This window comes from Cheilinus undulatus, linkage group 3 (assembly GCF_018320785.1).
Source record: "Cheilinus undulatus linkage group 3, ASM1832078v1, whole genome shotgun sequence".
Taxonomy (NCBI): domain Eukaryota; kingdom Metazoa; phylum Chordata; class Actinopteri; order Labriformes; family Labridae; genus Cheilinus; species Cheilinus undulatus.
The window spans coordinates 25006708-25019607 of record NC_054867.1 but is presented as its reverse complement, the minus strand read 5'-3'; the positions used below and the strand labels follow the sequence as shown (position 1 = coordinate 25019607).

Sequence of the window (12900 nt, the reverse complement as noted above, 5' to 3'; positions counted from 1 at the left end):
TGGTTTAATTCACATGAGAGTTATGTGAGCATCCCTGGAACATTTACTGCCCTGTAAGGGGTCCCTGACCCCCAAAAGTTTGAGAACTCCTGGTGTAGAAATTGCTCAGCAAAGATCTAGAGAAATGGGAGGCATTTGAGCTCATTTTTAAGTGTTTTTGCAAAGGGTCTTAATACTTATTTCAACATGATGTTTCAGTTTTTTATTTTCAATGAATTTGCGAAAAAATCTAAAAGATTTTTCCATAATGAGGCCTGGAGTGTAGATTAATGAGGTTTTTTTTTTTTTTTTTTTTTTTTTTACTGTAGCAGCAGGCGGACATATAAGAAAACTGAAAAAGTGAAGGGGTTCTGAATATTTTTGGGTTTTCGCTGGCCTTGGAGCAAAACTGTGTACCTCCAAAATCACCACTTTCCAGGAAAAGGAAAAAAAGCTGTATATTTCCAATTAATTTAACTCTTAAAGCTGCAGTGAGAGATTTATTTTTAGTGTCGTTTGCCCACAAAAACAACACAACCCGTCAGGGTCTTGTTATTGAAGCCATCTAAAAGAATAACACACTTCTGCAACGCCTCCTCGCACTGCACTCACTTAAGGAAAACCAGCAAGGGAGGATGCTCCAGCCAATGAGGATTCTACACAGTTCTCATTGAATGTTACATACTTGAGAATTAATGGTCACAATCAACATATGTTTTGACACATTTTATTGCTTTAAAATATGATAAAACCCACTGTCAATGCAAAGGGTGACCAATAGCTCTGATTTATGAAAAACAAAAATAAAATAAAATAATGAAAAATAGAGATGAGGTTTTAGCCTGACGCCAGCATTTTGTTTCTAACTGCAGAGAGGGTATTTTTAATTTTCATTTAGATGCTTTTGTATTGAGTTATGATTGAGTTTGATGTTATTTGATTTAAAATAAGATGTTCTTACATTGTATTAACTGAGATGATGCAGAAATGTTAATTTAGGCATTTAATTGCAATTTTAAGTCATTTTAATTCATTTATTGTGACATTATTCTTGAACTATGATTAAGTATGTTTCAGCTTGTATCAGGATGAATGTGAAACCTGCTCTGCCCACACAAAACTCTGCATGTACATCTAAAGTGCTGGGTAGAAGTTTGGATAATTCCAAGGGCCTGTGACTTACAGAAACCTTAAAATTATAAAACTGTTTGTTCTTCTCACCCCATGAGTCCCGGACCTTTTCTTTGACTGAAGTGAGATTTAAACATTGTTTTGACCATGAGATTGAAAAAAATGATCTATATCTAATAGCGTACAATACCACACACATAATTCTCAAGTCACAGCAGTAAAGAAACACCAAAAGTCAGTGAATGGATTCTCGTAAAACATTTTATAATCTCTGTAAAATCAGAACAACTTTTCCCTGTGTAGTTTGTTCTGCAGAGAGCGCTCTCCAGTGGAAGAGTAGAGGAGGCCTGAGCGGCTCTTTGGAGTGTCGGCTGTGTGACAATACAATAACAGTCCAACTGTGGCTGATAAGGGAGGGGGAGGCACAACACTGGCAGACAGACGGACAGAAACAATTGCAGAGTCAGTGCTACAACACCAGAACAACCACAACTCCTCGGCTCAGAGTTAATCCAGTCTCCAGGAAATCAACAAAAAGAGAGGGAAAAGCTGAGTCGTTCTGCTTCAGTTGAAGCAGAACCACCTGTAGAGCTTACATTCATATATTTTGAGCAATTTGGATTCAGTCAAATTAAAGAATCAACTTTCATCTAAGAGTGGTTTAAAATTAAAAACAATGAGAAAAGTAAAATCCCAATCATATAAAAATGGCATTGAAAATGTACATGATCACTTCATCTCTACAGTGAATCTGAAAGTTCACAAATGTCTCCCTGCTCCTCCACTGATAAAACATGGATGGCTTTAATACCTGTGTATAGTTTGCAAACCAAAATGGCTCTGAGAAGAAAAGGGTAATCTTGGAATATAATTAAAACAGAACTAAAACAACAAATACAAATAAAACACATTTAAGTGGCTTAGTGGCATAAAACATCTGAAATAAATCTTATTCCAAAAATTCTTCCAATGTACAAAGTCAAAACAATAATATAGTTTCCAGTGCTTTGGGAGATAAAATAAAACAACAAACTATATAGTAAAGAAAACAACTTCTTTTAATCAAAAATAATAATAATAATCACCATAAATGTTTTATCTACCTTTATCGACACTGATCGTGAGTTAAATTAATTTAAAGCCCAGGATCAAGTTACCACAGCAAATATATGACTGTGGACGGCCCCAAACATCACTGTGATGACTACAACCAACGCAATTACACATCCCCATTGCTTAACAGCAGACCTGAGGTCAGCCTCTGCAGCTGAAAATGTCACTGCATTCATCAGGAGAGAGACAGAAGAGAGACAGAGGAGCTGATTTGAAAATAGCCTCTACACTGCACTGTATGTATTGAACTGTAGGCATGGGAGCGCTATAAAGCCTATTTGTGAACACGTTGATGGTTTAATGAGTGAGCGTGTGAGATGTGCTTTTACAGTGGAGATAAGACTGCGCCTGCTACCTACTACCTAAGCCTTTAGCACAAGTCAGGGCCTGAAAGTGAGCAGAAAATGTATGAAAACATTTAGGGCTCCTGTGAGGAACTTTTGTTTCCTTTTGATGTGCTTTTGGACAAACTGGCACCTCTCTTTTTTGCTAATCTTTTCCTGTACATGTCAGTGGTGGTTTCTGATGAAAAATCTTTAAACAGTCAATCATATCACTCACTGTGCCACGGAAAATGTAAAAAAAAGAAAGCCTCACTTCATCTGGCGCCTACCCTGCAGCAGCGGCTACAAGTATTAAAAAAAACTATACAGAAATAATCAGTCTTGTCATGGATGATCTTGTTTGTTTTAGTAGGGCACACAGAGGTATCAGTGTTCATTTCAGTCTGTTTCATAACTAGCTAAAAGCTCCTCACAGGAGCTTTAAGGTACAGAGGTAAACTGACGCATTTACAGGCATAACCCAAGTTGATATTTAAGTCTTATCCCAAGTCATAACTGCAACCCTTTAAAGAGCACCAGCTGCAAAAATAAGAAGGCACATTGATAGAGGTTGTAAGCCTGGCAGTTCAGGTTAACAGCTGCTTCTGCTCAAAAATGATCCCGCTTGTATATTGAGTATTTTGACTCCTATCGCATGGTTTTCTCTACTGTCTCACCAGGTCAACACACTTTTTATGGTGTAATCTTCGGGCAAAGGTCATGACAATATAAGTGTTATAAACCGTAAGATTCTAGCAGAGTGTCTGCAAGCACAAGTGTTTGCTTTAAAGCCGGATCACCTTTTCATCTGTGGAGTTTTCAAATATCTCTTAAAAGAGAAAAGACTTCAGCTTAGCAGGCTAACACAGATCTTTGTCAAACAGTGAGTGCTGGAGGCAAAAAAACAAACTGTGGAATAAGAGATTGAGCAACAGAACAATGAGGCTGGACTGCATCCCCCTAAGATGAATTACACATGCAGGACCATGAAGCTATTTCCATTTTATTCACTATCGTCCGTTCAATCATTTATGGTTGCTAAAAGAGGCTGATGTAAGGAGAAAATAACTTGTCCTCTATCGAGTGAGACAATGCACTCGGTTTGTCCTTGTATCTGATAACTTCAATCTAATTAACTGCTGGTTTTTGTCCCTTGTTCAATTATGATTCAGAGGCACCTTTATGGAAACGAGGCCAAGTGTGCTCTATAACTCCTGACCTGGCAGTGTGAGTTCAGCCCTTGTAAATGCTCAGTCTGTTGGGCAACGTGTCAAGTTTGTCCCACATGCACTTTGTAATTGTGTGTCCCTGTGTATGTGTGAAAGTTTCTACTATACAGTATCAGCCAATGGGTGCTGTGTACCATCTTGAACTCCAAATTATAGTACCAAAAACGAGTGTTTTTTGTGTGTGTGCTGGGTGGATGATTTTCTTTCCCTCCTCCTGTATGTGCTGTGAGTGTTTGTTGTGCTTTAACCTCTGTGAAACATCTGTATGTGCTCATGTGTGTCTACAGTATGTCTCCATCTTCTATGCTGAAACTGGATCTGCGACTGGAGTCGACCGACGCCTCAGGGGACATCGCAGAGAGCAGTGGGTCTCCTCCCATGGGGGACAGGGGCTCGTCCATCATCAGGAAGCCCAGCTCACCTCTCCTCCCCTGCATGTCCAGCCCGCCCAAGTCACCAAGCCCCGACATGCCATCCGAGAAGCCAGAGATCCCGTCACACAAGTCTAGCGACTGGGTAAAGTCAAAAGCCTGGGAACTCCCCACAGACGGGTACTGGATGGGTAACTGGGGCTGCAGGTGTTGAGGGAGTGGTGGCAGCTGCCGAGGCTGAGGCTGAGCCTGGCCCTGGTGGTGGAGGTGGTTCTGTGGGAGGAAGTGGTGGTGGTGCTGCTGGGCCTGGGGATGAGCCTGGTTCTGGGGTAAGTGCTGGGGCTGGTGGTGGGCCTGTTGGTGAGAGAGATTCTCCTCGGGGCTGGTCTCTTGTTTTATGTAAGGAGCCATCAGCTCATTGGGGTTCAGACTGGAGGGGGAATTGCTGGGGAGGCCGTGCAGACGAGCCTGCATCTCTAACTCCTGTAGACAACAGGTGGAGGGGGGAAAGCTTTATCAGTCAGGCATTCATACTGAAATTTCTTACTCTGTTATTCTCTCTTAATATCTCCTAAAAAACTGCTGTAACTGCCTTTAATTGGATTACACCATCTGTTCTCATCAAACATCCTGATGTGTGCAGGCCTGTTTCTTTGGGATGTAAAATTAAAAAAAGATGTTGAGCTTGCACTAGAAAATAAACATTCGTCATTGCCGATGATACTACAAAAAACTATTCATGCTTAACATTTTTGTTAAAATTGAACATGTTTTGACAAAACATATTGCTTTTTCTCATGTTGGTCTAGTGTGCGTGTTCACTGGAAGGTAGGCAGCCACCTAGGGCCTCATGTTCCAAGGAGTCTCATATTGTCATCACAGGTCTGTATGTATTAGATAAGAGGTACATTTCACAAATCACTTTCAATGATTTAGACATGCATTTGGCATGCAAATGTGGGCCAAGAGTGAATAAAACAGAATCAAATTATATTTTGATTATCCAAAAATGTCCCATAGGAGGACCCTTGGCCCCAGCAGCAAGGTTCTAGTGCCCCGTAAAGCCCCAAAATATCTTCATATTAAGCAAAAAGTAGGTAGTAGATCTCTGTAGACACAATGAAATAATGAGTTGGTGACTTTCTATGAAGTAAATGGCATGCAATGATTTTTGATACTACAACAATAGTGATCATATATCTCAATAGCATAAGTTATACCAGGCCAAGAGACATGTTAAAATGATATGGTAAGATAATGTGATGATACATTTCTGAGGCCTTGACCACATGTGGGCGAATGTTTTTGAATACAGAGATTTTTGTTTGTCTTTTGTCTTGCAAACAGCATTTAAGGTCACTGATGTGATTTTTTAAAACTCCTTTTTTGACAACTTCATGTAGAGATGTTTAGAAGCATGGTTTTCAGCATTTATACACTGTAAAACAAATAGTAGGCCTCCAATTTAAAATACTAAATATTAAAATTAAAAACCTCCAGCTGGCAGAACATTTTTTCAATTAAAATAAACATTAATCAAGTTGTACAGTTTTCAGTGTATACAGATAGGGAAAACAGAGATTTTGGCTTGAAACGTCACACTGTGCACCAGTTTTTCCTGACGTCACTGGTGAACAGAGATGCTAAAAGGACTACAGGGGTCTCTGCTGCTTCATACAACACTCCCAAGACATAAACCCTGCTGTGAGCATAGGCACCTCTGAGGGAGTCCTGATTCAGGTTGGTGGCACAACTTTGAAAATGAAATGGTCACTGCAGAGAAACTGCAAAGAAATTTTCACATCAAGGACATTGTTGCTGTCTTTGAGTGAGCTGGACTTATTTATAGAAAAAAATAAATTCTCATAAATACCACTGCTGTTAATATGATGTGCTCCTTACAACATGTTAAAATGCTTTTTTAGGTTTGTATGCAGACAAAGATGTTTTTGAGAACCAGGTTTCCAACTCACTTTTAACAATCACATTTAAGACTTTTTAAGAATTTTATGACCTGAGCTGATAAATATTGACACCAGATTTTGTACGGCAGAATCATCAGTACACTGGACTGAATTATCTGGAAAAAAAAATATATATTTTGTCCATTCGCTATGACTGCTTGGGGAAACAGAAGGCCTCATACTGAGCCTTCACCTGGGGCCTCAAAATTACTAAAACCACCCCGGTGGGTTTGTTTTTCAAGGAAAAGGATGGAAACCAGTAGTTTATACAATAAAAACAAAAACATTTTTACAGTGCTGTTGCCTGAATCTTCCCAGAATAAAGAAAATGGACCACAATCACCGACCTGCTTGAGACACTGAATTAGGCATGATTTCTTTAAATAACTAACACTGTCTTGTTTCCTTTTCTTGCTGATAAAGCTTTGAATAAACTTTCTATTTGAAATGGCATGGGAAGTAGGGGTGCTAAGGAAGCTGCAGCATGTTCTCTTAAAAATCCCAATTTCTAAATAGAAAACCATTGGAATCAGTGGAATAATGTGAACTCATTTTTTCTGGATAAAAATGACAAACTGTCTCAGCAAGAGTCAGAGGTTTGGATTTACAATAGCTTTACCCTGATGCGTTTATCATTTTATTTAACTTTTAAACTAATTTATTATTATTATGTAGATATATTTTTTCTAACCAAAATCTAACAAACAACTTTCCATCTGGTGTTGTGTTCTCCATGCAAAGTTGAGTTACCTGAATGCGTAGCATCAGCTGTTTGTTAGCCATCTCCATCCTTTTAAAGTTGTTCTCCACCTCTCTGGTCCTCTGCACGTCCTTCTGCATGCGCTTGATATACTCAACAGACGCCCGCAGTATAGTGCCTTTGTTCCAGCGCACATCACTGTGCACACAGTAACGTACAAAAGAAATTTTGACTGATAAGTAACCGGCAGTAGGTGATTAAACTCAAACATTTCTTCCTCATTTTTACTACATTGTAGCAAAAGCAACTCACAGGTCGTTGGTTTTCGGGATCATAGTGCCCAACTCTTTGATGCGATCATTGATATTAAACCTCCTCCTGCGTTCAACTATAGAGGAGCAAAGTAGAGACAAAATGCAGATAAAATAGGAGACAAAGGACAAAGTAAAGAGAGCTCAAAAGAAGAAGACTTTTTCAAGGTTAGGTCTGAACTGTAACCATCAACTCATGCATTCAGTGACACAGAGTGGGTTGAAATGTGCAGCTAGTTGTTCAATAATGTGCCAAAACAAAATATAGAGTGCAAATGCTTAAATACAGAAAAGGGTGACAAGGTAAAGTGTTAAGGCTACCACACACACACAAACACACACACACAGTCACAGGCAATTACACGCAAGTGCCAGAATAGCAGAAACGGACAGGTTAACCATCCACCAAGAAGTTGCACTATGTCAGCTAAATCACTGCAAGGTTGTATAAAACTGTTTTTGCAAGAGACAGATTATGGCCTGTTAGTGTGTGTTTCTGTGTGTGTGAGGTAGTGGTGTGTACATATGTTAATAAAGGAGTGCACAGCTCTGGACTGAAAGAGGTAAAGGGGGTTGACCATTAAGTTCATGAGCATGCAAAGCTAGAGACTCACTCAGATTGTGGTTGTCTTTCTTTTGTCTCTCCTTGGCCAGAGCACGGGCTTCTGCATCTTTGCAAAAACAGAAAGTGATTAACTAACATCCGACACTAAGCCAGATTGGGAGTAGTGTCAGCAGTTGTTCTACATTAATTACAGAATGACATGGCAAGCAAGGTAAAAATTTCCTCATAGGAAATGTGAATAAAAAAATGCAAAATTTTTGATTTTCGCACCTGACAGTTCTCTTTTAATGGTGAGGTTGGCAGGACAGGAGTTACTGGTCATCGCTACGGCTGGTCCCTTCATCCCAGGACCCGTATACACATCCAGGTGACTGCTAGACAGGGGGAGCTGGGGAAAGACCACAACCAGAACATAGCTCATTAATAAAACCATCAGTTTTAAACAATGAAACAACATTTCACTTATTATGTCAGCTCAAAATAGCTGCAGATAACACATTACTGTGATATAGGAGCAAAAAAAAGAGTAGAGGGGCTGTTTTTACTCATCATCTAAATCAAAGTTGTAATCAGGGGTGGAAAGTAACTAATTACATTTACTCAAATTATTGTAATTAAGTAGTTTTTGGGGTTCTTTTACTTTTTCATGAGCAAATTTTTAAATTAGTACTTTTACTTCTACTTAAGTAAGTTTTATCCAGAGTAACTGTTCTTTTACTCAAGTACAAAACTCTTGTACTTTTTCTACTTCTAATATAGAGAATGATTTCACATCACCCCCAAAATAGCTGATGATTTCTGGGGTCTTTTTGGTCATGCTTCTGGTGGATTGCTGTAGTTTGTATGTGTGCCACATTTGCACCATGAATGAAGTTATCCACTGAGTTAGAGTTCCCTCCTGTGACTTTAGATGTTCCTAAAGGGTGCATAGTGACTATTCATCAGGATGCATGGCCTTGCTTTGAGGTTGATGCTCTGCTTTGTTCTTGCCAGAGGAGAAACACCATGCCACAGACTTACAAAAGCTACAGCAGCTATGTCATATTGTAAAATAGTTTTTTTCAAGTGTAGTTTAACTTTATGCATTGTGGCCCAGTATGGACAAATTTAAAGTGTGAAATTTAACTATATATGAGTTTAATTAACAATGGCATTTTTCTGTGTATTACACTTTATTACAGAGGTGGGATTTTAACTGAACAGCATGACTGGAAATCTTGTTCTTACCAATGCGGAAAAATCATTTTTTTCTTTAGATTCCTCTGTAGCTACTCAGTACTCAGTGCTTGAAATAAACTTTAAATGAAATACTTTTTTACTTTCAATTGAGTAGATTTATAGACCAACACTTCTACTTCTCCATAAATAAATGTTAGCCTGTGTAATTGTACTTTTACTTAAGTACAGAAGTCGTGAACTCCTGGTTGTAACTAACAGTTGTAAAGGCACTCAGGCTAACAAAAGAAAGGCCTTATCGTTGATAAACACATAGCATCAAGGTTCTTCTTTAGGCTGCAACTGAACATAATGTCTGCTAATGTATGATATTGGTATGACAGGAATGATTGTAATGAAATGCAAAAATTAATTCAAACAGTAGTCAAGCTAATTTAAACTCAGTTTTAGACTTGTCAGGTTTCTTTGTTTCCTGGACAACTCATTTACAGCTTCCAACACCTTCATAAGGGTCTTCATAAAGTCAGTGTTCGTGTTTATTGTGCTGTAAAGTACAGATAGCCCTCACAGCAGGAGATAATGCAATAACATCACACCTAAGGCAGCCTGCCAAACACACAGCAATGATTGACTATCATCCTATCTTTATGATCACTCTTTATACCTTTATTCTCTCCTCTGCCTTCTACAGCTCCTCAGTTTGAGCTCCTAACTTTTGCACTTTAGACGTTGCATAAGAGCAGTAATTACTTTTGTAGGGACTCCTAAAGACTTGATTTCCTTTTAATTGTAACCGTATAAATTTGAGTCCTACGTGCACTTTTATTTGCACCGTTAGTGATCGTGCGGTACTCCCGCCAGGGAGGGCAAATGTGCTGCTGCTAATGAGGCCTGAAAGATAAAGCACATCAAGGAGGAGATACCTTATCTACTGGCTACTGTGTGAGCTCTAAGATCAAACAGATTCACACACATAAACAGAGCTCCACATGTTTGTATGTAAATGATATGCCCTTTTAAAAAATTTACAGAACATCTAGAGAATACAGAAAAGTAGAAATTACTGAAGCCACTTCTCAAGTACTGATCAAGGTTGTTATAGTTAACTAAAACTAACTAGATAACTGAAATTCAAAAACTAAAATTCAAAAATCATTTTAGTTAACTGAAACTAAATAAAAACTAAGCTTTACCAAAATAACAAAAAATAACCAAAACTGTATAGTGCACTTACAAAACTAACTAAAATAAAATAAAAATGGAGACAAAATATCCTTAGTTTTAGTCTTTGACACAACCATACTGACTGGCACTGACACCCAAGTCTGGGATATAAAGTTGCCTTATCTGATAAGTTGAGACTTCACACAGTGGTAGTTTTATGAGTTGTATTAAAAAATCATAATCAAATAAATAAATTATAAGTGAAGAGTGGCCTGTTTTAATATATTTTTAAAAATTTATGACGCTCACTCAGACCCGACATCTATCTTTAAAAAACTAAAACTAACACTAAAACTAAAATGAAGCATTTTTGCAAAATAAAAACTAAACTAAACTAACAAACCGGCAGTCAAAACTGATAAAAACTAAACTGAAATTGAACACAGAAAATGAAAACAAAATAAAAATAGAAACTAATGAAAAATCCAAAACTAATATAACCTTGGTACTGATGGACTACGCAGCATCATCTGCATGTGGAAAATCACATCTCACAGTTCACGTTCAATGACATAATTCAACAGGAAGTAGAATGACTGCTTTCAGCAGACATTTAAAATAAATTAAAAAGCCATCTAGAGGAAATCTGCTTCAACTGTGCAAAACAAGACAAAATTATGCACTACTTTAAGAGACAAAATCCCTCATAAAACTTGTTTTAATGCCCCACTCAGATGTGGTTGCTTCCTTTTTTATCTACAAATAATAAACTCAAATATAATCACTTTAAAGTAAATCCAATTCTCTAATTCTGCAGATACCTCTGCACACAGCCAGCTCTGATAACAACCCATCTAATTCAATTAGACATCTAGGCATGACTGCGAGCTGGTTTAACCATCCATTCACATACACTTACACTCACACACTGTTCATTTGTGCCTGGTATTCAGTGGTGCTTTTACTAAACTTTGAGATTCCATGAATTCCACAGAGTTTTCCGCTTTAATCCCCGTCAGGATTAGCAAGTGAATTTAACTCACTGCTCTGTCAGAGACAAAACTGGCAGCCATATACCCAAACTACTATATTTTAAGATAAAACATTCATTCATATGTGATAAGAAATAATAATAAAATGAGTTGATGGTTTGGTATTGATCATATTAGCCTGCTCCTCTCTCTCGGTCAGTCCAGCTCTGGCCTTACACACAGACTAATCATCCTAAGGGCTCATCAGTAGCCTTATCTAATCAATCAGCGTAATGTTTGCAAGTACGCACACATACTGACACACTCATACTGATGAAACAATCAATAGTACAGGACCAAATGTGAGAAAAAGCCACAGGAAGCTGCCTGGGGTTCCCTCTCAGTCTCTCTCAAACACACAGTCAGGCAGACGACCACACAGTGAGCAGAGTCTGCACCGGTCCAGATCTGTCAATATCTCTTTCAAAACTACACCTTGAATCTTGAAATCCTGAATAAAACCATCTAAAACGTTTCAGATTCCAGTCCACAAGATCAACACCCATCCCGGCTCTCTAATCAGGGACCTGAGGTTGGGAGTTAGAGCCCTCTCGGCATCTGTCAAACTTCTGTTCACTCAGAGCAAAGCTAAGGCACTAACAAAAGTCAAACTAAACAGTGTGATAAAAAGCAGTGCTTCTTACCAGCTGAATCTGTTCTCCTTCAATTACTTCCACAATGGCATATGTCTTACTCATCTCCTTCATCTTCTACTCCTGCCCTCTCTAGGCCCGCGCTCTCTCTCACTCACAGCTCCTCTCTCTGCCACCACTGCCCCTGTCCTGAGAGACTGACCTGGGCTGCACCAATCCCGTCTTTCTTCTACCTCCGCTCCCCACCAAACAAGAGTGAACTTTCCCCTAACTGGACTTTCAGCCTGTTTTCCCCTTGCACAAATTGCCCTCATCCCCCCTCTCCCTCCTCCCTTCTTTTCCTCCCCCCTCTCCTCTCCTTCTCCACCTCGCTCCCTCCCTCTCTGGATGTCTTGTAAACAAGTTGAACTCTAACTGCTGGCAGTTTAATTGTTAATTTTCTGAGTTGGTTTCTTTCAACACAAAGCACGGTATGGTCCCCATCTGACATGTCTTCCATACAGTTTCCACTATGTCCAGCCGGGTTAAAGGATGGAATGTGAAGAGATTAAGTTATACAATTTGCATGTGAACACGCGAGAATCCTGTGTGTTTTTGAATATGGCAGCAAGAGACACAACATGTTGCCTCTAATTAGACCATGCAAAAATGCATGGACATTCAACATGGCAGTTCTTGCAGAAAAATGCCGCAGTCAACATTTCTTGCCCACTTTGTGTGGTATAACGGGACTGGTAACTGCATTTATAACAGCACCGCAACAATGAAAATAGGGAACTAAAACAAAAAAAATCTGACCACTGATGAATAAGAGAAAACTCCACAGATGCAGGAACTGTGATTACAGGAACTACTGAAAAGCCAAAGTCTGAGTACTGATGACACAGCACATCTGAAGACTCTGACTCACTTAAAGCAGACTGAGCCCAAAAGACTACTTTATATTCCCAGAATACAACTTTACAGATATTTGCAGGGACTGTAAAACTGTTACCTTAAAGGTGTACAACACCTGAGCACTGCACAAAACACAAATACATACAACATGTACAGAGTGGATATTTACATCCCATTATGTCTTTTGTCTATTATGTCTTATGTCTACTGAAATCATCTCGTGTTAGTTGAATACTATTTTAAAAATGTTTTACCTCCCTTGTTTGTAGATTTTGAAAAGAACACGTTACCTAGATAAAGCAGCTCAGTCCAGTCATCCCAGTTGTATTTACAAATTAAAGTGATCATCAAGC

General features: G+C 38.8%; 1 protein-coding gene across 9 annotated transcripts in view; it reads right to left on the bottom strand.

The window, feature by feature from the left end:
• Window positions 1–1357: 1357 nt before the first annotated feature.
• The window catches only part of tfeb (transcription factor EB), a 47627-nt gene continuing 36084 nt past the window's right edge, over window positions 1358–12900 (bottom strand). For 6 of the 9 annotated variants that reach the window (XM_041782758.1, XM_041782760.1, XM_041782755.1 and 3 more), the window contains 5 exons: window positions 7957–8074; window positions 7736–7792; window positions 7123–7198; window positions 6861–7017; window positions 1358–4629 (listed from right to left, as the gene is read on the bottom strand). In XM_041782758.1, the coding sequence (XP_041638692.1) occupies window positions 4057–4629; window positions 6861–7017; window positions 7123–7198; window positions 7736–7792; window positions 7957–8074 (981 nt within the window). In that variant the 3' untranslated portion in view covers window positions 1358–4056. The remainder of the gene's footprint in view (window positions 4630–6860; window positions 7018–7122; window positions 7199–7735; window positions 7793–7956; window positions 8075–12900) is intronic. The other 3 variants (XM_041782763.1, XM_041782762.1, XM_041782764.1) reach the window with 3 other exon arrangements.